This window comes from Triturus cristatus, chromosome 2_1 (genome assembly GCF_964204655.1).
Source record: "Triturus cristatus chromosome 2_1, aTriCri1.1, whole genome shotgun sequence".
In the NCBI taxonomy this organism is placed as follows: Eukaryota; Metazoa; Chordata; class Amphibia; order Caudata; family Salamandridae; genus Triturus; species Triturus cristatus.
This window is the reverse complement of record NC_140581.1, coordinates 498294462-498321694: the sequence shown is the minus strand read 5'-3', so window position 1 is coordinate 498321694 and position 27233 is coordinate 498294462. Positions and strand designations below refer to the sequence as shown.

General features: G+C 47.2%; 1 protein-coding gene across 4 annotated transcripts in view; it reads left to right on the top strand.

The window, feature by feature from the left end:
* BDP1 (BDP1 general transcription factor IIIB subunit) overlaps positions 1-27233 on the top strand; it is a 1439438-nt gene that overhangs the window by 506172 nt on the left and 906033 nt on the right. For all 4 annotated transcript variants that reach the window (XM_085632357.1, XM_085632359.1, XM_085632358.1 and 1 more), the window contains exon 19: positions 10271-10467. In XM_085632357.1, the coding sequence (XP_085488483.1) occupies positions 10271-10467 (197 nt within the window). The remainder of the gene's footprint in view (positions 1-10270; positions 10468-27233) is intronic.

Genomic DNA, 27233 nt, shown 5'->3' with positions numbered 1-27233 from the left:
TAGCTGCCGCCTAACAAGAATCTTGCCCATTAAAGTATATAGTCACTTTGATAAGAAGGCTTTTACATCACCTTCCTCTTGACTCTCTCCTTTGTCGCCCCTCCCTGAACAGGATTCGTCACGAATCAATATGCTTACTATTGTTCTACTTTGTATTCGATTGCTACATGACAAATGTTGTAAAGCGCTTCAATACCTTCGGGTCTGGCCAGCGCTAAATAAAACTCTTAAATAAATAAGAAGAAAGACCGAAGAGCCATCCTGAAAGAAAAAGAGGAGGATACCAACTGACTTTGTTCCAGCCCTACCGGGCTGTCCTGACCTCGACCTGCTCCAGCGGAATCCCGGTCTGTCCTGAAGCCAACAGCCCGCAGTCCCCGGAGGGCCTGCCCTGCCTTCCCTATAAAGACTTTGTCTTCTGTGAGCACCGAATTTGCTCACCAACAGACTCTGGCTCCGGCCAAATCTGCAAGTCTGCACCACTCTGCACGGAACACCCATGTCCCGAGTTTGAGTGGACCAACGCCACGAGGAGGTCTCCCAGGCGATCCTGACCTGGGATCTGGTGATCCCTAACCTACCTCAAGTCTCCTGACAACGCCTGCAGCACCTTTCGTTAGGACCCCCCGACCGCGACCAGAGCTGGTAAGGAAAACCCGACGCCAAAGACACCCTTGCACCCGTCGCCCTACGGCCTTGGGTGGCCCAACCGACAGTGTCCTGCCATCCCTCGACATTCCAACTTACCTCTCCAACCGGTGGTTACCTCCAGAAGATCTTCGTGCCCAAGACTCCAGTGTTTGTTCTGACTGGAGCCTCCCCATTGAAACCAATTGGGTTCCCGATGGTGACCCGGCACCCTGCACCTGTCCACCTCTATGCTGATGTGGGTGCACCTTGTATGTTATCTTGATCCCCTTCGTGCTAAGCTAAACCCTAGGAGCTTTGCTCCTACATCCAAGTGGCGTGCCCGTGAACAGCCACTACCCGGAGGCCCACCTTTGGATAACATTGGACCTCAGCACTTGGCACCCAGCCGCCCTAGTGCCGCTAAGGGTGTTCTTTGAGTGCATCCTTGACCCTGGGGGAGCCCTGGTTCTAACCCCCGAAAGCCAACTCCCAAGACTGAGTACTTAACTTGGAACCGATAACCTGATTTTCTCTCATAGAACTGCATTGACTGTTTTTCATGAAAAAGTTCTAAGTGTGGAGTTGAAACTTGTATGAGAACCGAAGAAAACCGTGTTTTAAGAAAAACAAACTTACTTACCTTTTATCTAGGATATGTCCCAGTGTGGAATCTAGGCATACCATGCTGAGGAAGAAAAGTAATCTGAAAAGTAATATTACAATACTCACAAAGTATTTATAAAATACATGTACAGTAATTTCAATTGTTTCCTTACAATTGACTTACCTGTAACCAAACCCATTGCATTAGACTGAATTGAACTGGCTTGGTTCTAGAAATAAAATACAACTAAATAATATTTTTATACAAAACGATCAGTCTTTGAGTGTGTGAAATCATTTCTTGCCTGAGTGTGTACAATAAAGGCTTAACACTACCGTCTGATAAGGCTTTACTGCTCGCCCACACTGCCACAAATAGAGTGAGGTATTCTCTACTTTAACCTCCGTAAGCCTTTGGGGAGCCACTGGACTCTGTACACACTATCCCTTACTTTGGTGTGGTATATACAGAGCCAGCTTCCTACACAATGGTCCACTGAAGTGAGGCCTAATGCCTCCAAAAGTGAGAATTAATTTTCTTATTACATTTCCTGTTAAGATAGGAAAGCCACGCATTTTGAAGTGAATTAACTGTAGGACTCCCAATATTAAAACACCTGTGGAAAATTAATATTCCCAAAAAATCAGCCGTTCTATGTGCTTCTGGTTCAACATAGCAGATTTGATTGGTAATCCTCCATTATGTTCTTATTTCTTTTTTAAAGCTATTTATAGCTGACACGGGGCACAATTGATTGTTCCACAGCCCCCACTAACAATGAGATGCAATCACTTTTCAGAATATTGACGCAATTCACTTAAGCCTGTTAAAATTCTTATGATAATGGCTCCAGCTGAGGCCCCGGTTTAACCCTATGAAACCTCCTACCCTCTCTGAAGCAAATGAGAGCATCGCAGCCCCTTTCCATTCACCAGTTTGTGTGCCGAGCTTCATGGGTATGTAGTGGTAACTGCTGCAGCACTGCTTCAAGTAGTGATATGCTCGCTGAGATCAATGACTAGGCCTATAAGCATAAGCAAGGCCATGGTAATGCTATTTATTACAATCTGATAATAATGTCAGTAGAATGACCAATCATTGCCTAGTTTCTATTCCGCTGTCTATAGCAGCAGTCTAGAAATGACTAGTTATCTACGGAAATAAAAAAAATAGAAAGTAAATTGTTATAGTTTCAACTAGTAAGGCTAAGACACTTCTAGTAAATGCCCAATAACAGCTTTTAACTATTCTGTATGAATTTAAAATGTGTGATTTTTATTTGCACATTTTATAAATTTTAATATTAACAGATAGGAGGTGTAACGTCTAGTGCCACGCACATCTACTATTTTCCTGCTCTTATGCTTTGTGTGTTTCTGCTGGCCGAAGTCACCGAGAGCCATGACTCATGGTATCAGATGAATGCTGTTTATATTCACATTCAGATGGCTTAGTTTTTACAATGTATTTTAGCTAGCTCCAGTCCTAAATGTAATAAAGCTGTGTTTTGTGACTTGCAGTAAAAGAGATCCCTTCTGGTGGAAAGAGGTTCAGGCAGGCATTCTTTTCACTATGTTCACTTTGGTTGGGTGCAGAAATGTTTTATCTGAACATGATGTTTGAGGATCAAATGACCTCCGCCCCAATCGTGACTGTAACAAAGGAATGTCACTTTGAACGTATTAAATGCGCTAGCGTCACATTGACGACTTGGCCCTTTGGTGAACATTGCTTTATAGCTATCTGGGCCCCCACCCCTCCCAGAACCACAAGTTTTGTGTTTCTAACCCTCTGATGTAAGGGCTTAGCTCAATGTACCAATACAAATTAGAAATTCAGTGGGACTGCAACCCGTGCACAACCCATTAAGCAGTACTGTGCAGGAAGTGTTTTGTGGTCACCAACTGCCCCATTAGATGAGTTCAGTGTCGCATTTGAACTCCAGTCCCTCTTTTGTAAATGAATAACACTCTCATAATAGCACTTAGAAACAGAGGCTACATTTTAAAATGTTTATTTTAAAACTTAGGTGTAGTGAATAAAAGCTTAACGGTAATCACACAGACTGACATGGCGCGACATGACACATGACATAGCTGGAGAGAACAATAGTAACATTCCAAACCTGGTTAGCAAGTTCCTTGAATCCAAACACACTTTAGGACTTCGAAGTGCTATGCTAAATTTTAGCAGAAGCTATAAATAGCAAGCCTATAAACCGGATATGTTAAGATGGATAGCACAACTTCTCTCAGTAAAAAGAAATGTGTTTAGCTATGCTATATAATAGCTTGTGCCTGGGAATGATAAGCAGTGCAAGGCTGCACTTGCCTGCACCGCTCATGGAACCGCCTTGGACCAATGTTGGTTGTGTCTGCAAACTGGACGGGAGTGACAGTTCTAATGTAAAGCCCGCTCAAATTATGGTTAGATACCTGTGTTTTTAGAGTATCTGATTGCTGACTTAATCTCAGATGTATAAAACAAAGAAACACTTGCAGACACTAAATCATAAACAAGACTAAACAAATATGTCAATAGATTTGTAACTTCGGTCCACATGTAGATTATATGCTGCTATGACAACAATAAAAGCGTGCCAACTCCTACAATAAGCCCCCGTAACAAAAACAATAAAATATGTCAGTCTGGATAGAGGCAGACTTGAGACTAATACCTCTGCGTGTGTCTAAAACTTCTCACTTCCTACTAAAAGAGAGAAAAGAATCTGCAAATAGACACATAGTAAAAATAGAAGAGGCCTAGACGGGACATGTCACCATTTTCACAACAGCTTGACCCTCTTGCTTCTTTGTGCCACATTACTCGTTTAGCGTACAGCCTGATTTGAATCATTCTGCAAGATAAGTTACTGATAAAATGAATGTGCCAAAATATACAATTCTTGCTGCTAGCATGAGGCAATAGTTAAGAGGTAGAGTGCTTTAACAGCCTTCAGTTAGAGCACTTTTAACTATCAGTGGGCCTGATTCTCCTTTGAGGGTAATGACTAAAACTTATAAATACATTCAAGAATGTTTTTGTGCTTTGACATCTGTGGGTCTGGCTAGATTTATGAAAACATAGGATTACTCTATTGCTGCAATTATAATGGTTTGCAATGCAATGCAATGCAAAGTTTCTTTCTAATACTAGTGTTGTACTATTTATAGGGTTTATATTTCAGGGCAGTGCAGTGTTGCAGCACTATCTCACATTGAAAACGGAGATATTAAATTTTGGATCCAGCTCTATCAGTCTGTATCCCTTTTTCTCACTACACTAAAATGGGAATTCCAGCTATAGACTAGTGGATGGTTTTAGGGCCACCACTTTTTTGACCCGGTCTCTAGTCCAGCTGGATTGGTCCTATATTTTAAGATTCAGTAGGTAATTTACTCAGAACAGTGGTCAATCACTTACAGTGCGTCCCTTTAAAAAAAAATATATATCCGCTTTAAATCCTGTGTACCGTACCAGTAGCTAGGAGGCTATCTTCACTACCCTTAAAGAAAGTGGATAACTAAAGCCAATTTTGCCTTTGCAGTGCACACTCGCATGTGTAGAAAGTAGCAACTTTATATTGAGAGAGACCTCTCTTGATAGTGTATGCTCCTTAAATATGGTTATTGTTCACATGTGTGAAGCTGTCGAAACTTTACAGTGTGTCAGAATATGTTTCTGTGATGTTCAAAACACTACTTTCTTTTTATTCTCATTGTAAAGGTCCTAGTGCATGTTGGCTCCTAACTCTTAACCCCTTCGATGCTCATGACTGAATGGTTCCGTCATGAGCGTTGGTGCGCCTGTGCTCATGATGGAACCATTCCGTCATAAGGACAGGGGCACGAAATCCCATCCCTCTGCTGCAGAGGGATTTCTTTTTCTCGCCCAAAGCCTCGGGAGCTGGGGAAGAGCTTCCCCAGCTCCGAGACCCCCCCCCCCCGCCGTTTCTGTGAACTGACCATCAGCGCACACGTTGCGCTGACGTCATTTCACAGAGACCGAAACTGAAATGAGCCCCAGGAGGGCGATCCCCAAGCAGGGATCCACCCACTAGACACCAGGGAGGGGGGAGCGGCCTTCGCTTCCCCCCATAAACAAATTAGCATAATTCAGTCTTTCTGCTCCCCGGGGGGGGCAGAAAGGCCACTAAACGCCAGGGATTTTTTTGGGCGTATTTCTTTTTAGGGTGGGGGCTGCCTGGAACAGGCAGAAAGCCCACTAAACGCCAGGGATTTTTTTTGCGCATGTTTTTAGAGTGGGGACTGCCCGAAACGGGCACGCCAATACCCCGCCACCATTACAGCCTGGGGGGCAGATGGGGCAGTAGCCCCCAATTTGCCCCACTGGGGGGGGGGGGGGCAAAAAGCCCACTAGATGCCAGGGATTTTTCTTTGGGCGCATGCGCATGCCAATGCCCCCACCCACCTGTCACCATTACAGCCTTTCTTCCCTGGGGGGCGGATGGGGGCAGTAGCCCCCAATCTGCCCCCCCGGGAGGCAGAAAGCCCACTAAACGGCAGTGATTTTTTTTTGCGCAACCTTTTTTAGGGTGGGGCTGCCCGAAACGGGCACGCCAATGCCCCCACCCCCTCCACCACCTTTGCTGTAGCCCCCAATCTTCCCACTAGAAACCAGGATTTCTTTTTTTTTTTTCGTGTAGGGGCTGCCTAAAATGGGCATGACAATACCCCCACCCCACCCCCAGAGAAATTCCCGTCTTTTGCTCCCTGGAAGGGCAGATGGGGGCAGTGGCCCCCGATCTGCTCCCTGGGGGGGCAGAAAGCCCACTAGGCGCCAGCGATTACGCTGGCTTTTTCTATGCGTGGGGGTGGGAGCTGCCCAAAATGGTCATACCAATGCCCCCACCCCCACACAAAATAGCCACAGTCTTTCTGCCCCCCTTGGGGGCATATCAGGATGAACCCCCCTCCCCCGATTACCCCCCAGGGCGGCAGAAAGCCCACTAGGCTCCGACTTTTTTTTAGCAGTGTGCCTACCTGTGGATTTTGGGCCCTAGCGCAGCTGGCACGTAAGGAAACCTAGCAAACCTGTACATTTTTTAAAACTAGATACCAAGGAGAATCAAGGATGGGGTGACTTGTCTGGCTCTCAACAGGTTCTGTTATCCAGAATCCCTTGCAAACCTCAAACTTTGTAAAAACAAAAAAACACATTTGTCTCACAATTCTGTTGTGGGAAAGTTCTGAAATCTGCGTGGATCCAAAAATTTCCTTCTACACAGCGTTCCCCCAGGTCTCTTCCTATGAAAATGGTGCCTCACTCATGTGGGAGGCCCAAGTACCCACGACGGGCAAGGGCCCAATACTTATTGGGGCGACATCAAAATTGCCTATCACAAAACGACCTGGTTTTGCAAGGGGGGTCACCTGGATTTTTGGCCCCGTTCTCGGCGGCCACCTAGGGAGACCTACCAAACCCACATATTTCTGAAAGCTAGACACCCCGGGGATTCCAGGGTAGTATGGCTTGCGTGGATGCCGCAAAACTTTCTCACCCAGAATCCCCTGCAAACCTCAAATTTAGCTGAAAAATCACTTTTTCCACACACTTTTGTGTGGGAAAGTCCAGGCACCTCCGGGCTGACACAAATTTCCTACCACCCAGCGTTTCCCCCCTGGTCTCCCGATAAAAATGGTGCCTTACTCGTGTGGGAGGCCCAAGTACCCGCGACAGGCAAGGGCCCAAAACATTTTTTCATAGCCAATTATGATGTTGCCTCAATACGTTTTGGGCCCTTGCCTGTCACGGGTACTTGGGCCTCCCACATGAGTGATGCACCATTTTTATCGGGAGACCCGGGGGAACGCTGGGTGGTAGGAAATTTGTGTCAGCCCGGTGATGCCACAACTTTTCCACACAATGTGTGGAAAAAGTGATTTTTTTTCAGCTAAATTTGAGGTTTGCAGAGGATTCTGGGATACTTGGTAAGAAAACGTTGGGGGATCCATGCAAGCCATACCTCCCTAGCATCCCCCGGGTGTCTAGATTTTAAAAATGTATAGGTTTGCTAGGTTTCCCTAGGTGCCGGCAGAGCTAGGGTACAACAACTACAGCTAGGCACTTTGCCAAAAAAAGGGTCATTTTTCACTGTGAAAATGTGGTGTGTCCACCTTGCATTTTGGGCTGTTTCCTGTCGCGGGCACTAGGCCTACCCACACAAGTGAGGTACTATTTTTCTCGGAAGACTTTGGGGAACGCGGGGTGTGTGGAATTTTGTGGATCCACGCAGATTCCAGAACTTTCCACCACAGAAATGTGAGGAATTTTTTTTGGGGGGGACAATTTTCAGGTTTGCAAGGGATTCTGGGTAACAGAACCTGGTGAGAACCAGTCACGTCACCCCATCCTGGGTTCCCCTGGGTGTATAGTTTTCAAAAATGTATAGGTTTGCTAGGTTTGCCTTGGTGCTGGCAGAGCTAGGGTTAAAAAACTACAGCTAGGCACTTTGAAATAAAGGGTCATTTTTCGCAGTGAAAATGTGGTGTGTCCATCTTGAGTTTTGTGCCGTTTCCTCTCGCGGGCACTAGGCCTACCCACACAAGTGAGGTACCATTTTTCTTGGAAGACTTTGGGGAACACTAGGTGGGTGGGATTTTGGGGAACACTAGGTGGGTGGGATTTTGTGGATCCACGCAGATTCCAGAAGTTTCCACCACGGAAATGTGAGGAGAATCTTTTTTTTTTTCACAATTTTTCAGGTTTGCAAGGGTTTCTGGGTAACAGAACCTGGTGAGAGCCAGTCAAGTCACCCCATACTGGATTTCCCTGGGTGTCTACTTTTAAAAAATGTATAGGTTTGCTAGGTTTCCTTAGGTGTCGGCAGAGCTAGGGTTCAAAAACTACAGCTAGGCACTTTGCAAAAAAAGGGTAATTTTTCACTGTGAAAATGTGGTGTTTCTACGTTGTGTTTTGGGCCGTTTCCTGTCGTGGGCACTAGGCCTACCCACACAAGTGAGGTACCATTTTTCTCGGGCGACTTAGTGTCACACAGAATGGTAGAGCAACTGTTATTACCTATTGACTTTAGAGGCATTTCTGCCTTCCAAATGAAAGACAATGTGTAAAAAATAAGTGATTTTGAAAAATGACCTATAATTCTCATGCTAGTATGGGTACTCCCAATTTCTCAAATGTGCAAATATCTACTGTTTCTTAACTCTATATTTTGTTCCCATTTCAGAAATACATAGGTGTCTATCATACCAAGTTTTCCATGTATACATTTTCTCAAAATAATTGCTATATAACTGGTACAGAATAAAAAACCATTGCAAGACGCTGCTCAGTTATTGTCTCTGGGTTCGTCGGGTTCTTGGTGAACCTACATGTCCTATATATGCCCACAACCAGAAAGGTCCAGCAAATGTAATGGTATATTGCTTTCATACTGCTGTCATAATTAGAAGAAGTTACAGGTGAAAATGTTGACACAAATGGCTGTTTTTTTCAACTAATTTTCAATTTTTCCTATATTTAACTGTTAGTTTCTATGAAGAAACCTTGAAGGATCTACACAAATGACCTCTTGCTGAATTCAGAATTGTGTCTACTATTCTAAAATGTACAGATCTCCAGGATCCGTTATTGTTTCATACCCATTTCTACCATTAACAGGAAGGAACTTGAAAGCACAAAAAATAGCAAAAATAGGCTATGTCCCAGAAAAATGCCAAAACTGTGTAAAAAAATGTTTTTTTTCTACCAAAAGTCTGGTTGTCCCTGAAAGCTGGGAAGATGGTGATTTCAGCACCACAACCCCTTTTTTGATACCATTTGCAGCGACAAAACCAGACACTTTCATCTGGAGCCTTTTTTTCCCCTTAAAACCAACATTTTGTGGTATTTTGGCTAATTTCTGGCTCCCCTCAAGGGGAATCCACAAACCCTGGGTACCTTTAGAATTCCCATGATGTTGGAAAAAAAGGACGCCAATTTGGCGTGGATACCTTATGTGGTCAAAAGGTTACAGGGGCCTAAGCCCGAACTACCACAAATAGCCAAAAAAAAGGCTTAGCACAGGGGGGGTGGGGGTGGGGGGGGGGGGGGGTAGGCCTAGTAGCGAAGGGGTTAAATTATAATAATATGCTCCCATTTTCCTGGAAACCACAAATATCAGTTATGCTTGTGTGCACCCCATTAATACTATTTTCTTCTATCATGATATATTTTGTGGTGGCTGCCAAGAATGCATATAGAAATCAAAGGCTTAATACTTGGTATGAATGATTGAATGGGCGAAAGAGCAGGTGAACTATTCAATATCCCAAATTTATTTTAAGTCATAATGGCGAGTCTCTGGAGCAGATGAACTTTAGCAGTGCGATCTCCAGCAGTTGTCGGCTTTTAATTTCATATGCCTGTATGGAACAGTTATTTTGCTCAATTCCTATAATTCCAATAATTTAATACATTTTAAATTCCTAACCGTTTAGTGAAACTGCTTCAGAAAGAAATGTGTTTTATGCTGTGTTATATGGCACTTCAGATCGAACATTAACCTGAAATTTATAAGCTTAATTTTCCTTCAGCTTTATGTTAATGCTTTGCACCTTTTACTACACTAAGGTAATGGTGAAAGGCTCCCTGCCATAAAGACAAGTATTAGCACTTTCAGGTTCAGTGGGAGTAAACTGATATCTGTTGTTGAAAAATGAAGACTTATGTTTTACAATAGTAATAAATATCCAAATGGCAGTAAGACTCTTTCTATCTGATCAGCTGGCCAAGAGTTCTCTGTAATCAGCAAGTATGTTGTGTAATGGGTTATGATTTACATGGTACATAGTACCAGCTAATAAAACAAGTCACTGTAAAATAGTAATGAAGCTCAAAGTATTGGCAAGTCTCATGATATCACAAGACTTGTGTTTTCAATATTCAACAAGTGCATGATGATTGTGCTGTGATTTACATACAATGCAAGGCACTGATGTGATGCAGATTTTATAATATGTTGACCCATTCACTTTTTGTGGTAATACAACATGTTTTGTGGTGATGGTTTTTCAGCTACCACTTCAGGAAAATCCATCAACCAGCAAGAGTTCCACAGTACAGAGTCCTACAGTGTGTATCCAGACAAAATGTCATCAAGAATTTAACTCCTCTGCCTCCCTGCAAAGTCCGTTTGAATATGTGGATGAAACTGAAGATAGCAAGTCTCGGTTAGAGCTTGTTCATACCCGAACGTTGGCAGAGACCACCAGGTGAGATGTGCTCTGTTTTATGCAAAACTATTGTGTATCTTATGAACAATATTTCTGTAACTTGAGAAGATAATTCAGTACTTGCATTGAATATGCCATTCTTGCAGAACCTACATTGAAGCATGCACTGCAGTATCTCCCACCTAATGTTCAGTGGTTGTAGTCTACAGTTATTCCAGAAGAATATACCTGCCAATTGATTTATTTTGAGATAACTCTGAATAGATATAACTCTCATCAGTACTTGTATACATACTCATATTTCAGTCACAGTGTTCCAGAATGCATGTTTTATTTCTACTGGAACTTATAAAATAGTGTTTGAAGACGTGTGGCTGTAAATACACATGCTCTGCGTACACCTCCCATTTAGTGCTGAATTCGGAGTTGTGCGAGTTGTTTTTCTTCTAAGAAGATTTTCGAGTCACGAGATCGAGTGACTCCTTCTTGGTGATATTGTGCATGGGTATCGACTCCTTTGTTTTCTCTCCACCTTCGGATTTGGACGTGTGTGCCTCTCCTCAGTGTTCAACTGAGTTCGGTGCAAGTTTTCGGTCCTATCCACTCTTCGATGATACAGTTGTTCTCGATCATGCTTTTCCATTACTGTGCTTCTTTAAATCTTTGTCAGTTCAGCACCAACGATCGCCCTTTGGAGCACCGCCCGCCACGAAGCTACCATCTTCCATGCATAGTTGATGTAGAAGATGTGTTTCTGATAGAACGAACACCTTTTCGATTTTGTCGGCAGTGCCACTCCAAATATCTGCACCCAGGTCAGCACCCGGTGTTAAACCTCTGCATCTCACCAGACCACTGAGAGGTCGACTGTGGCACCTGCAAGTCTTTCCGTTCCAAAAAGACTCTCCAGGACTGAAGTGCTCATCAGTTGGAGAAGTCTCATCAGAGTGAAGACAACACTTCCGACATTTTTGGGGAGGAGCATGCCCAGAAGGAGCCTGCTGCGTATGAGGAAGAAGGGGTTTTCACTGTAGAAGAAATTTCCAGCTCTAATGTGGAGGAAGAATTAGAGTACACCTTGCCACCCAGGCAGCGTGTGAGTACTGTCGCCCCAGCCACTGCTCCATAACCCAAGTAGACCTTAAAACACTCCCCCTTCCCAATTATAGAGGTAGCCGGACCGCCACTGCTATCTAGCTATGTTTGAATTGAAATAAAAAGACTTTGGAAGCCCCGCCCCCTGGGCCCGACACCAAATTTTTCCACTAAGGCTAAGCCCTCATTGTCGACCTCCGATTGGGTGCGTGTTTCAATCTCCACCCAACCTTCGGAACCAACTCCGCAACCAACCCCATTTACCTCAGTACAGAGCAAGAAAAATTCATCCGTTTCTAAACCTTCGGTTTAAAACCATCAGAGATAAAAACCTTGAAGCATTCCTCGGTCTCCATGTGTCCTGTCCAGCCAATCCTTAACAGTGGACATTTGAGAACGGAAGATCCAAATTCAAGAAGGCACTGGGCGAATAATGGCCTCTCCTCCACCAAAGAGGATGCATTGGACCCTCCTTTCTTCCCCCTAAAAATGAACAAAGGACAAAGCTACCATTCCTACTCATCATTCTCTGCCACCATCACCTCCTTCTTCACCTCCTCCACCATCTTCACCACCTCCTTGCATGTTTTATTCTAAGTCTTGAAAAATAGTTTTTGCCTGCTTTCAAAGATGGATATCGTGACTTATTTTATTCAGTTATGTGTGCCTTAATAAGGAGGCGAAGATGTGGGAGGATTTGCTGCCATAGTGCAACATGTCTAAGCAGTCGATACCATTGTCAAAAATCTATGTGTGCAGATTTTCATAACCTTGAGGTAGAGTGTGGTTTGCTTTCAGTTTCATTAAAAAGGTCTGCTTTTTATTCAAAACATTACTTATATGCATCAACTTATGTCACGTAGTTTGGAAGATAGAATCTTCAACATAAAAATGGATGTGTGTGCTTTGAGTTTGTATGCTTGTTTGTGTGTTTATTCTGCTACCCAATGATCACTACTCTTTCCAAAGGTTATTAAGTTTTATACTGCATGCTCTGCTCTTATGCAACATTTCTACTTTAGAAATGTACTTCAAAAGTGAACATTCTACTGATATAAGTTCATCTCAACTGCTGCAGATTGTGAGGACAGTTTACCTTTTTCCTTTATTCCTGTGTTTTTTCACTCTTAGTTACAGCAATCAGATGAGCCTTTCTAGTGATCTCAGTAGGTTGGTGATCCAGAGGAGAATTTTCTCTTTTTCATTCAACGTTAGCTAGTCACACATTATTACACGAGCTATGCCAGACCTGTGGAAGGAAACATTTTTGCAGAACATCATGTCTATAGTGTATTTACTACCTGCATCCTAAAGGAGTGCCAGATGGTTGCGATATGTGAATGTGTTTTTTTTATCAAGAGGCTGGGAGGCGAAACGGCCTTAACAACGAAGAATGAAAAACAAGATGCATTTATAATGAAAGAGTCTTTACCATGAAAGTCTTGTGCAACAAATTTTCTTACAACGGATATGCCTTTACCACTGATGCCTTTTACCAGGAGAATACTGGTAAATGTAAGTATTTTGTAGGTGCGTAGAAAGGTGTGTGTGTGTGTGTGTGTGTGTGTGTGTGTGTGTGTGTGTGTGTGTGTGTGTGTGTGTGTGTGTGTGTGTGTGTGTGTGTGTGTGTGTGTGTGTGTGTGTGTGTGTGTGTGTGTGTGTGTGTGTGTGTGTGTGTGTGTGTGTGTGTGCCCAACCAGTACTCCACATTACAGGCCGCCACTGCTATTTGTTTGTAGGCATCCAATCAGCAAACAATATACTATTACAAAGGCTTCACACTTCACCAACAGTATATAGCATAGACATGTTGAGCACTGACACATCTGGAATTCTTCTCACCCGTCCTGACGGGCCCAACCAACAGTAGGCAACTGTACATCTTATAGTTCATGTATGTGTGTATATGTATGCGTGTATATATACGTATGTATGCGTGTGTATATATATAGACACACATATATATATATATAGACACACATATACATCATCCCCTTTGGTTTTGCTTTGTTCGCCCTAAGTTGGCAGGGTATGCCCAGACGTGGGTCCCTTGCTCACTTTGCCACTGGATTCAAGCTAGCCTGGTTGATGACGGCTGATTAGCCAGAAACCGGTCCCAGGATGCTTGTTTCCGGTCCAGGGAAGACATGGCTTTGCAGTTCGGGCTGGACTGTTCCCATGAGGCACAGGGTCAGACTGATTTGCATATGGCCGTGTCTGAACTGGGGTGGCTGAGTGAGCTAAAGAATGATGGATTAAACCCAGATCAGTTGACTGGGGGTGAGTGCTTGTATTGTTCAACACTCCGTCCATCATCCCCTTTGGTTTTGCTTTGTTACCTACTGCAGAGCTTAAATCCAACATTTTAACGGAAGTGCTCCATTCTCCTTCCTCTGTTTCGGAACCTCTGCTACCTTTTAATGAGGCTTTGACTTAACCCATTTTAGAGGTGTGGCAGAAGCCAATGTCTGCCCCCGCAGTGTCCAGATCGGAAGCAAGGAGGTATAAGGGGGCCCCGGGAGATCCTGCTTTCCTTTCCAGACACACGTGTCCTGAGAGTTTAGTAGTCCAGGTATCATGCTCATCTAAACAGTCTGCAGGCTCTTTACCATCCACGCCTTAAGAAAGAGAAACCAAGAGGATGGAGCAATCTGCAAAGAAAGTGTTTTCTTAGGCCAGTATCGCTCCGCAATCTACAAATCCAATATGCATGCTGGGTCGCTGTGAGAGGAAGGCTTCGTTTATGGTGCTCACTTATTTAAGTGTTGCACCCTTCACTAATCCAGACAACTCTTATGGTGATTCAGTGGTCTTAGACAGCCTTAGAAAGCGCTCTAAGTGGTAGCTGTGGAGAGCAGCCTTCAGGCTTAGTCCAGGAGCAGTGTAAAACAGCTTGTTTTACCAGTGCTTAATCTTATGGTATGGGTTAAGTGAAAAAGAACCACACAGTGTAGTTATAAAAATATGTATTTTTTATTAACCTTCATTAACACAATGTATTATCTCCTACCCGAAGATACAACACAATACACACAATACTTTGTCAATAGAATTTGTAAATACCACAGAACACACAGTGGTCCCCAGGGGGAGACCAAATCATACACTAAAATAGTGGAATGCGAACCACGACCTAAGTCGATAGTGGACACAGAAGACTTAAAAGAGTCGCAGACCCAAGGAACCACCCAAGGTGAGTATCTAGAGACCCCACGGAGGTCGTGTGCACAGTGGGAACAAGACTGCGTGCTCAATTTTAGTTAATAGGTAAGTTTCTTTTGCAGTTTTAAAGAAGGACCATTCCCAGCAGACCCCGAAGAAACCCTGTGGAAGATGAAAGGTTGGAGAGTCACCCCACCCGTGGATACCCAAGGATACCTACACCAGGGAAGCCGGGTGCGTAGGAGTAAAGACGCGTCGGAAACCGCCGTAGACCACAATGGAGGACTTCGGAAAATATGTAGCTGGCGAAGAAGGTGAAAGTGTCTGGTGAATTCATGTTGAGAGGTACCTGCAAGCAGAGGGGACATAGTCAATACCAGTCAGGAGTGACCAGGAGGCACGGAAGACGAAGGCCCACCGATGTCAGAGATGCAGGAGAGTTGACGGTGCCCTTGAAGTTGCAGATGTACGGACCAGGCAACGCAGAGGAGGACAGGAGCCATGCTCGAGCTGTCCCACTGCGGATGTCAAGAGCCAATGGCGTCAGTGTCCGGCAGGGGCACCAACAAGCATTGGCAACGGCAACCAACATAGTTGAAGGAAAAGGTGCAGTGTCGGGACCAGCAAAGTCCAAATGACTCACCATGAGCAGGTAAGTCAGAGCAAGCCCGAGCAAGCAGGAGAGGCAACTGGAGCCAAAGAAGACCCTCAAGAGGACCCACGGGCCAAAGGCACAGGAGTCGCGAGAGGACCTCGAGCAGCTCACCAAAAGATGAAGGCCCATGGTGCAGAGGATGCAATGCCGGCGCAGGTCTTGGCTGCAGGAGATGCTTGAGGTAGGAGCTTCTTGGAGCCCGAACCTTTAGAGGAGAAAGTCAACAAGCCTTGCCAACGGCAAATTGACGCAGTGCACAGTGGTTTTGTTACAGCGGTTCCAACTAGGGATACTTGCCTCAAACTGTGGTACTTTGAAATTTGGGACCGCGTGGGAGACAGGGCCCTACCCCTGTCTATTCCGGTATTAGCGAACCGCGAATGGTCAATGCGGTATGTACAAGTGCTTTGTATAACGTTTTAGCGATAAATGCACTGTGTATACGATATTATACGGTAACTTCGTGGGTTCCATCTTAGAGCGGTGGCCATCTTGTGGTTGCCCTCACATAGGCTACATATTATGAGCAAATACGGGCCTTTAGAACACATGTGCCTTCCTTTGACTTCTCTGTGACCTGGGCAGCTTGGCTCCGCTGCCCCAGGTCAGTCCGGTCCCACGAGCTCCCCGTCCTACGGCCACCTGTGATTAGCATCAGGGTTTGACACACCATAAAGCCTTTTCATCCCACACAAGCCTCCGGATAATCTCTTTCACACCGGACTCTTCCTGCTTTATGGCTTGTTTTCCAAACAGGAGATGCTCGTGTTTATTGGGGCCTGTTGATATCCGATGTGGGATCTGAGCCTTGCTGGGTAAATAATTGTGGGCTGGCTGAACTGGAATGTGGGATGGTCATCATGACTCTGCCTTTTCGTTTGTAATAGATACATGTAGATGACCATATCGTAAAACAAGGAATGTGTGCCTGAAGCATGATATTTTGTATTTAAGGAGAAAACCGTTTCTGTAAGTTTAAGCAGTCTCCTGAGAACATACATTGTGTTGTACTTCTCGGATACCTGTAATTGGTCTGCAGCCAATAAATCGATCTTTGACTTCACCCAGAAGACTCTGTGTTTCTGTAGGTCTGAAACAGGAAGAACCCGAAGTCTTAGGGTGTGTTCCCCTGCACCGCTGGGCTTTAAATTCCCAGTACTTCAAAACTCGTTGAGAAGACAGTGCAGGCCTCGAGGGAGTTGCAGAACCACCACCTGTGTTGCTGAGCCTTTCGAAGTCCGTGGGAGCACAGGATCACAGACCGGTCATCTGCGTTGCGGTGCCTGCAGATGCAGGAGTGTGACTCCTTCACTCCAAGAGAGATTTCTTTGTGTGTCTTGGATGTCCACAGGTCCTGTGAAGGACTTGTATAGAGCACAGGGACAGACTTTGCAGCAGACTTGCAGGACGCCGAGACCAGGAGCATCAGGAGTCTTCCCAGTTGCAGTCTCGGTTCCCGATACGAAGTCTAGAGTGTCCAGACGGTCTAAGTTGAATTGGTATGTCATCTGAATCTTGACGAATCTAGGGACCCACCCACAGGTAACCCCTTAAGTACCCTAATGAAAGGGTTGGAACGATTCAGGGGTCCCTCCCAGAGTATGGGCTGGACAGTGGGGAGGATACTTCTGTGTCCTTTGTCCAGTTTCGCACCAGAGCTGGAGCTAATGGCTACCTGAACTATTTTGGACTGGTGTATGCAAGGAGGGCACCAAATGTGCCCGTCAAGCAGTCTGAGTTGCGCTGGCATGCGCCCCCACCCATTCCAATACAATAAGTCCAGTCTGGGAGGTGACACGTCGCCCTGTGACAGGATACCTACTGTCCTACCTTCCTCTGCTCGAGCTTGGCTCAGCAGCAGGAGGGCAGAATTGTGTGTTTGGTCGGCAGCAGCCATAGTTTGCTGTCCAGGTCTAGAAGACTGGTACCGAAAGTACAGAGGGCCTCCCGGAGGAGCTTTAGAGTGTGTAGAATAATACCTCCCACACCGTTCAGGGTGTATGATTCCAATATGTTTGATACCAAACACGACGGGGTATACCAAACATGACTGGGTTTGTTACAGCTAGTTTAGAGATGGTCATTTCTTAATGACTCCTGGCCACTTTATGTATCTTAATGGCTGATGCACTTACAACCCGGGAGAATGGACTCCCAAGGTTGTAGGGGTGTCCTGCTCATGCAGGGGCCCCCTCACACTTAGATCCGAGCACTCTGCCTTCAGGAGTGAAAGCCCTCCTTAGGGGTGTCTTGTAGGTTTTAAGTGCAGCGACCTCAGATATAAAGAAACTTATATCTGTGGTAAGTGGTGCTAGCACCAGCTTACACAGGCTGCAATGGCAGGCCTGTAGTCGCAATTTGAGTGGTCTGTCATGGGTGGCATAATACATGCTTCAGCCCAAGGGAGACCCTGGTGTACCTATGCCCTGGATACCTTAGTAACATATGCTAGGGACTTATCAGGGTACAACAGTAGCAAATCTGTAGCGAACCTAAGTACTCACCATGTCCAATTAGGAAAGAAGCACAGAGACTGGGGTCCTGATTAGCAGGATCCCAGTCAGACTAGTCAGAAAAACATAATGACACCAGCAAAAAGTGGGGGGTGACCATGAAAGCAGATCCTACTTTCCTAGAGTCACTATATCCACGCTCTGATGGACTCAGCAAGGGAGGTACTCCCCAAGCTTCTGGAGGATGTTCAGGGCCATTTTACGGAAGTATTATCTGATACCCAAGCTGCAGCCTGTTAGGTCATTCAATCAGGACTTGATACTGCGTACTCAGTCGCCAGAATAATGGGTTCCTCGGTTGCAACCAGGAGGCACGCTTGGCTAAGGGGGTCTGGGTTTTCACCTGATGGACAGGCCACCCTATTAGACTTGCCTTTTGACTGCTCTCGTCTTTTTGGTGCCAAAGCGGACTCAGCGCTACAGCGCTTTAAAGATAGTAGAGCCTCAGCGCAGTTGTTGGGACTTCAGTCCCAGCCCAGAGGTTTTGGGTACCGCAGAATTTGCATGTTAGCAGGACTTCTTTCTTTCAAGGCAAACCGCAGCAGCAGTGACAACAGCAGCAACTTGCAAGCCCTCTTTATAGGTCTTATGGAGGAAAAGGTAGAGGTCGTCTGCAAGGCACAGCTCGGCAGCAGGTCTCCTCCTCCTCCTCCTCTCCTGCCCCTCCAATTGGTACCACAGGGAAGCAGCTCTAGATCCTCCATCCTAGAGCTTGTTGGTCCCGTGGGAGGACGGTTGTCCTATTTTCTACAAAATTGGAGGTCTTACTTCAGATCTCTGGGTATTGGATCTCGTAGAAAATTAGTATGCCCTTCCCTTCCGGGAGTTTCCCCGTCCTCCCCATGAGAGTTGGTGCACAGAGGAGCACCTGTTGCTACAACAGGAAGTTCTATCTTTACTCCCTGTGCTTCCTGATTCCCAAAAAGGACGATCGATTGAGATTGATCCAAGGGTCTTGAATTTTTACCTCAAGCATTTTTACCTCAAGCAGGAAAAGTTCAAGATGTTGCCACTAACTCAGGTTCTTCTACCATTGCAGCAGGAAGACTAGATGGTGTTGATCGATTTGCAGATTGCATATTTTCACATTCCCATCCTGGAGTCGCATCGGAAGTATCTCAGTTTTACGGTGGGGTCCCAACACTACCAGTTCTTAGTCCTTCTGTCTGGTCTTACTTCAGCTCCTCTTGTATTCACAAAGGCCATGCCGGTGGTAGCAGCACATTTCAGAATGTTGGGGATTCCTGTTTTCCCCTATCTGTGTGACTGGCTGCTCAAAGCAAAGTCACCAGAGATGGTGCTGCATCATTTGCAAGAGACATCATGTCTGTTGTTCGATTTGGGTTTTTCGATAAACATACCCAAATCTCACCTGGTGCCCTCTCAGCGCATCCTGTTCTTAGGGGCAGTACTGGACTCTACTGTGAGTCGGACCTTCCCGCCTCTGCAGAGGATTCAGGACATCCAGGCTATGGTTCCACTTTTTCGCAATGGAGCGGTTGTTCCATTCCTGAAGGTCTTACTCCTGCTCATTCTGTTTGCTTCCTGCATACTTCTGGTCAACCATGCACGCTGGCTCACGAGGGCCCTCCAGTGGTGCCTCTTCAGGCTGTGGTTTCAACACAACAGGGCTCTCAAGAAGGTGGTCAGAATCTCCAGAGACACTGCAGCAGATCCGTTCTGGTGGAGTGTTTCGGACAACCTGTCTCAAGGGAAACCATTTAAAACTCTTTCTCCAGTGGCCACAGCGATAATGGATGCCTCCACTCTTGGACGGGGAGCTCATCTGGGGGATCAGGAAGTCAAAGGTCTTTGGTTTCCAGAGGAAAGATTGTTTCACATCTATCTTCTGGAATTGTGGGCAATACGTTTGGCTCTCAAGGCTTTTCTTTTCTCTCTCCTCGCGGTCAGTCGATTCAGGTCCTGACGGACAACACTACTGTGATGTGGTACATCAACAAACAGGGAGGAGTAGGGTTGTATCTTCTCTGCATAGAGGCTTTGCAACTCTGGCCCTGGGCTCAGGACCATCAGATTTGCGTGGTTGCGAATCATCTGGCCGGAGTGCTGAATGTTTGTGCGGACAGTCTCAGTCTGCAGTACTCTGCAGATCACTTGTGTCGTCTCAATCACGGGGTGATCCATCGCATTTTCAGAATGTGAGTGGTGTCCTCAGTTGGACTGGTTTGCTACTCATGTGAACGCGCACTGCATGTCGTTCTTAAGTCTCCAGTATCTGATGCAGGGAGCATTGGGTGACGCATTTCAGTTACATTTGGGCTCAGAGCTTCTTTACGCATTTCCTCCCATACACTTGATTCCTCGAGTTATGAGAAAGATTCGCCAAGACCGGGCCTAAATCATATTGATTGCCAGGAAGGGTGTGGTACACAGACCTCATTTACCTCACGTTGCACCCTCCACTCCGTCTACCTCTCAGGGCAGACCTCCTCTCGCAGTATTAGGGGCAGGTTCTACACCCCCACCTCCAGAGCCTGCACCTTCATTACTGGAGATTGAAGTGGGCAACCTGAGTTCCTTCTCTCTCCCACCGGATGTTTTGGATGTTATTTTATCAGAAGACACTCCACCAAATCTGTCTTTTCTGGTAGGTGGGCCAAGTTTGTAACATGGTGTGGAGAGAGAACGGTTGATCCCTTACAGCCCATTTGTCTGATATCCTGAGTTTCTCTCTTTCCCTAGCACAACAGGGTTGTGCAGTAGCTACGGTTAAAGGCTACTTGTCTGCCTTTCTCTATTTATCAGACCAACCCTCTTTATTTAAATCTCCCATAGTTATGAGATTCATTAAGGGTCTCACCAATAGTTTTCCTCCCACTCCTTTTATCATGCCTCCGTGGGATTTGAAGTTAGTTCTCACTTTCTTCATGGGGTCACCCTTTGAGCCATTGCATAGTTGTCCCTTGAGATTCTTAGCGTTTAAGACAATATTTCTGATTGCAATCATTTCCGCTAGGAGGGTGAGTGAGCAGTGGTGTCACTCTGCCTCCAAGTCTCACTCCCTTGCCACCAAGCAGCTAATTCCAATCTTGCTCCCTAAGCATCCTGACTTTCTGAGTCCATCAGCGATGTTGCTGATCAAAGCCTTTAGGGAGGCCATACATGTATTGTCTGCACGTTTCGTGCTCCCTCTAACATACATCTGGCCACCAAGGATATGTAGGGTCATGCAGTCAGGTTACCACCAGCAGGTCCAGCCTCTGCCCAGTCTGTTCTCATTGAACCCGCTTTGAATTCCGCACTGGTGTTAGTGCAGATTTGAGGTCTGATGCTTAAATCTGCACCGGCCCCATGAACATCAATCCCGGCACCTGGTGCTGGAAGATTATCTACAAGTTGTTGTGGTGTCTAACTCCAAGTCAAATTTTTGACGACTAGGCTGCACCCACATCCTGATGTGGTGCAGTCAGTACTTAAACCTTCCGATTCTCTATGCCATTACTGTGCAGTCGCTCATAGACAACACATCAACTTTTTGGTTTAGACTCACCAGATTCAGCCCTATGGATGCGACAGTGGGGGTTATAGGGATGAGTTCACCCCACCCTATAATGGGAATACTTGTCACATGGACCTACAGGATTCCAGTGGGTTAGCTACCTCACCTATATACTGGATTAGTTTCCTCCCCTGGACTAGCAACATAAGAAAGCACATCTTTTTTTGGAGAACAGCAGAAGTCTTAGACCTACACCTCCCTACTATGGAGGTAAAAACCAGTGTGCGTAATGAGGTCCTATGCTTGGCACCTTCTAAACCTCTTCTACCTTTCAATGATGCCCTCTCTGATGCACTAATATGCTCGTCAGCAAAGTCAAATTAAGGCCTTCCAGTCAATCAGCAGGTCGCATGTTGCCATAGAACAGCTCCAGATGACCCTGATTTTTTTTTTTTTAACCCAGCATCCAACGTCCACTCGTCTCTAATCGACATTCTCATAGCAGTTACTGCTTCTTTGGCCAAAAGACGAAATTGGCCGTAATGCATTTTGAAGAGAGTAGAGTCATGGTATGCTCTTTGGGCTTTTCGATGCCAGTCAGAAAAACCCACCCAACAGTTTTGCCGTTATCTGGTATATGCCAGTGTAGGAAAGTAGGATCTGCTTTCATGGTCACCCCCACGTTTTGCTGGTGTCGTCATGTTTTTCTGACTAGGCTGACTGGGATCCTGCTAATCAGGACCCCCATCTGTGCTTCTCCCCTAAATTGGACATGGTGAGTACTCAGGTACCATCCTGATTGGCTACTGGTGATAGGTCCCTAGTATATGGTACTAAGTTACCCAGGGCATTGGTACACCAGGGGTCTCCCATGGACTGAAGCATGCATTTTGCCACCCTTGAGAGACCACTCAAATTGTGACTCCAGGTCTGCCATTGCAGCCTGTGTAAGCTGGTGCTAGCACGACTTACGAAAGATATAGGTTTCCCTATATCGAAGGTCACTATACTTAAAACATATAAGTCACCCGTAAGGCAGGCCTTTCAATCTTGAAGGCAGGGTGCTGGGTCCTAAGTGTGAGGGTGCCCCTGCATGAGCAGGGCACCCCTATAACCTTCGTAATTCATTCTTCCGGGTTGGAAGTGCAAGAGCCATAATGACATATAGAGTGGCCATGCGATGACCATCTCTAAACTGGCTGTAATGAACCCCGTTGTGTTTGGTATCAAACATGTTGGAATCCTACCCCCACACCAGAAATGGTGAGGGAGATATGATTCCATGTACTGTAAAGCTCCTCTGGGAGGCCCTCAGTACTCCCGGTACCAGTCTTACAGAACTGGACAGCAAGATGGGGCTGCTGCCGGCCAGACACACGTGTCTGCCCTCCTGCTGCTGAGCCAAGCAGGGGAAGGCAGAACAATAGGTATTGTTATGAGCCCCAATGTACCCCAATATAGAACTAGGTAGTTGCACAACCTTTTACTTACATTTGCCCTACCTTGCTCTACATAACGTCTCTGGTGCTGACCTTTTACATACTTAGGTGCCAAATAAATGAGTTGGTTTTCTTAAAAAACTAGCCTCATTTATTATGCATGAGGATTCTTAGTATTACAGCAGGATTACCATCTTCTGCATAATAACTGTACAAAAGTCACCACTATTGTCATCCTTGGCCGACAGGCCCACCGTACCATGACACATCTTGGTAGAACCCCTGAGGATTCCTTTCGGGTATATAAGTCCCACATCTTCGCTGGGCAAACCAGAGGAGAAAAACGTCCATGCTGACACACTGTCATGAGACTATGAAGTACCTGCCCGCAGACTCTCCAGTACGCAGTGGTCTGACATCCCTTGCGGGTTGTCCAACTTTAGACCAAGACGGGGTCCTTCGTTCTCTCCCATCAGGTAACGGGGTTGTCTCTCTTCTAGGGGGATTCTTGGCTTTTGCACCTACATACATGCTAGGTACACCTAGTTAGGGTTTTCATCTTAGGAGTACTCATGATTACTGCCATGTATCTACATGCCTACATATATTCATTGTTTTAGCACCACGGTAGAATGTTACCTTTAATTTACTCTGTTGGTGCTTATAACTGTATACATCTATTTCTGTCTAATGGTTTTTGCAGCACATGTATTTTATACTGGAATGATGCTGGCTCAATAAATGCTTATTGAAAACGTCCCCATCGTTTATTCTGTATATCTCTCCGAGCACGAGTGACTAAGTGAAAAATACTGTACTGTTTCCATGATCCCTGAGGGGTCTGGGTTGTCATGTTCGATAGTTGCCAGACACTATTCGCTCCTTGGTAAGGTTGTGGGGCTTTTGATGGCACTGTGAGCTATCTGGTCTACAGACTAACATATCCTTTGGGGGTGTTTGGAATCAGTCTGGACACCAATCTCTTAGTTTGTTGTCTAAACGCACAGATCCTATATAGATTTGTAGGAACTACACAACCGTATCCTGTCACAGGGAGGTGTGACCTCCTCTCAGACAGGGTTTAGTGTACTGGGACAGGGTGGAGGCGCTTTCCAGCGCCACTAAGACTGCTTGAAGGGCATATTTGGTTGCTCTCCTTACATACTCCAGTTCAGGGAGCCACTTGCCCCAGCTCTGGTGGTCGCCGAGATGACGTAGCAGGCGCTACTTAGACGCAGCCCACGCGCGCTGATGTCAGTTCTTTCTTTTTCCGCACCAGCAAGCGCAGATCCGGGAAGAGCAGGAACCCCCAGTACATTTTTGACTGACTTTTTGAGGCCTTTTTGTCTCTATTTTTCATTGAGTCTTCGACTTCTAGTGCAGTTAGGATGCCCTGCGAGGACTCTCACCGTATGATGTCGGTGACGGACCCGCACCGAGTGTGTCTTTTCTGCCTGGGGCGCGACCACGGCCCCAAGTCGTGCCCTGACTGCCGGGCCATGGCGCGGAAGTCTTTGCGGAAGCAGTCCCGAAAGCTGCTGGAGGCTCAGCAGTCGGCTCCGTGCTGCTCGAGGTCCCGGTCCCGAGGGAGGTCGAGGGACCGTGCGCGGAGTCATCACTATCAGTCTTCGGGATCAAAGTCTTAACACTCGGGGTCAGGTAAGACGAAGCACAAGAAGTCGAAGAAACGTCATAGTTGTCCGACTTCCCCTCGCCGGTCACGCGATGCGGCTGAGGGTGCGGGTGGTGACTTCCCCCGCGGCTCCGGCGGAGCCTACGGTGTCGCCGCCAGCCTACCCGCCTCGCGGTCCCGACTGGGGGTCCTCCCCTTTCATCGGCGGTGGCTCTGGCCCCGACGTCGCTGACTGCTCCGGCCTCAGCGCCGCAGGACCCCCCTGGATCCAGGCCTGGATCCCGGTATACACCGATTGACCTTATAACACCTCCACCGGCACCACTTCCGACGTCGCCCCCTCCTCGAGACGACGTCGACCCCGGTTTCAGCCCTGAAGTGGACACGGCGTCGGGCCGGCGTCGTTTGATGCTGTCCTCGACATTGCTTGGGATTTCTATCCCCATGTCCCTGCTCCTTATTTTAGGCCTGTTGAACGGCCTGAGGAGGAAGGGGAGGACTGGTTGGGGTCTGAGACCCTCTTGCAGCTGATTGGGAGTATGAACAGGACTGGGCAGAGGAGTTGGGCGATGCCAGTGGTCTGGATACCTCACTAGACCTTGGCATGCTGTCTCCTCCTACCGTGGCTATGGAGGAAGGTGCTAGTTAGGTTGTGGTGTTGCGTAGGACGGCCGGGGCCCTACACCTCGTGCTCCCTATTGTGGCCATCAGGACTAACCTCCTGACAGAAGTGCTTCAGCCAGCAGCTACTTCTGCGGAGCCACTGCTTCCCTTCAATGAAGCACTTTCTGACGTTTTTTTGGGCACCTGGTCCAGGCCCACCACAGGGGCTCCTGTGGATAGGAACGTGGCCCGACGACATTGCCCGGCTCCGGGTGACCCCATTTTCCTCTCCCAGAACCCCACCCGAGAGCTTGGTTGTCCAAGCCTCCGCTTCCCCAACCGCCTTCCCTTCCGCACCTCCGGATAGGGAATCCAAGAAACTAGATCAGTTCGGAAAGAAGATTTTTTCTTCTGCCAGTTCTGCGCTGCAGTCCATGAACACTTCATGCCTCTTGGGCCTTTGTTCCCACTCTCTGTGGGATACGGTGGTGCAAGTGCTGACTCAGTGTCTGGAGGAGGCCCGGACAGCTCTCGCCCAGGCTGTTGCAGAGGGGGGAGATGCAGCTAAGTTCATGATTGGTTGTGGCCTAGACACCGCCGACTCACTGGGCAGATCGATTGCAACAACGGTGGCGATCCGACGCCACGCCTGGTTGAGGACAACTGGATTTAAGGGGGATGTCCAAAGCACGCTTATGGACATGCCCTTTGATGGCGTCGCCGCGACAAAGCAGACAGCGCGTTGGAGCGGTTCAAGGACTCCAGGGCTACGCCCAAGTCCTTGGGACTCTCTGCAGTCCGCCCTCCTCCGCCTTCTGCTTTGCTCTCCTTTCGTGGCACCGGAAGAGGCGCTCCACAGCGTTCGCAACAGAGCCACAAGCCTGCGCAGCAACCATCCCAGCGTGGCCTCGGACGCGTGTTCCGCCGTGGTGGACCAAGGGGCCAGTGGGCGGGTTAGTCACCTCCACCCCGGCCACCACTGCCTCCAAACCTTCCTAGTCCAAACTTTCAAGCCCAATTAACGGCAGTGGGCGGCAGGCTTTGCCATCACCTCCCCCACTGGCGCACCATCACATCGGATGGGTGGGTTTTAGAGATAGTCCGAAGGGGCTACTCCCTCCCCTTCGAGACTACCCCTCCAGCCTAAGCCACCTCCGTACCCCCGCATTTCGGGGGATCACTTGGTGCTTCTTCACCAGGAAGTTGCGGCCCTCTTGGCCAAGGGGGCCATCGAGTGCGTTCCGACGCCAGAAGGAGGTTGTGGTTGCTATTCATACTAGTTTCTGGTGCCAAAGAAGGACAAAGGCCTGCGTCCTATCTTAGACCTCCAGAACGTCAATCGCTTCCTCCGCAACGAGAAATTGAAGATGCTCACTTTGGCTCAGGTCTTTTCTGCTCTCGATCCACAAGACTGGATGGTAGCGCTGGACTTGCATGATGCTTACTTCCACATCCCAGTCCTGCGGGCCCACCGCCGTTACCTGTGATTCACGGTAGGCCACGAGCACTTTCATTTCACCGTGCTCCCTTTTGGCCTTACCAGCTCGGGTGTTCATGAAATTGATGGCTGTGGTCGCAGCTCATCTGCACAGATCAGGGGTTTCAGTCTTCCCCAATCTCGATGACTGGTTATTAAAGGTGGGCTTGGCCCAGACAGTCGTCTCCAACCTCCAGACAACGACAGACCTCCTGCATTTGCTGAGGTTCTCCATCAACATGCCGAAGTCGCACCTGATTCCCTCTCAGAAGCTCCTCTTCATCAGAGCAGTTCTGGACACGGCGCTGTTTCAGGTCTATCCTAACGAACAGGGAGTCCGGGATATTCAGGCTCTGATTCCAATCTTGCAACCCTTGTCCCGGGTTTCGGTCAGAATGGCCTCCTGCTGATCGATCATGCCAGATGGCATTTGCGGGCTCTTCAGTGGGACCTGAAGTTCCAGTGGGCGCAGCATCGGGGGAACCTGTCGATCACATCCAGATCTCGGAGGGCACTGCACGGCAGTTGCAGTGGTGGCTCACGGACCGGCATTGGGTCGACGTCAGATCTCTCTCCCTTCCCTAGCTGGAGTTCACTGTGGTGTCGGATGCATCCCTCCTGGGATGGGGCGGCCACATGAGAGAGGCGGACATCAGAGGCCTCTGGTCTCTGGCGGAGTCCAAGCTCCATATCAACCTTCTGGAGCATCGGGCGATCCGTCTTGCACTGAAGGCATTCCTTCCCTCTGTCAAGTGGAGAGTAGTGCAG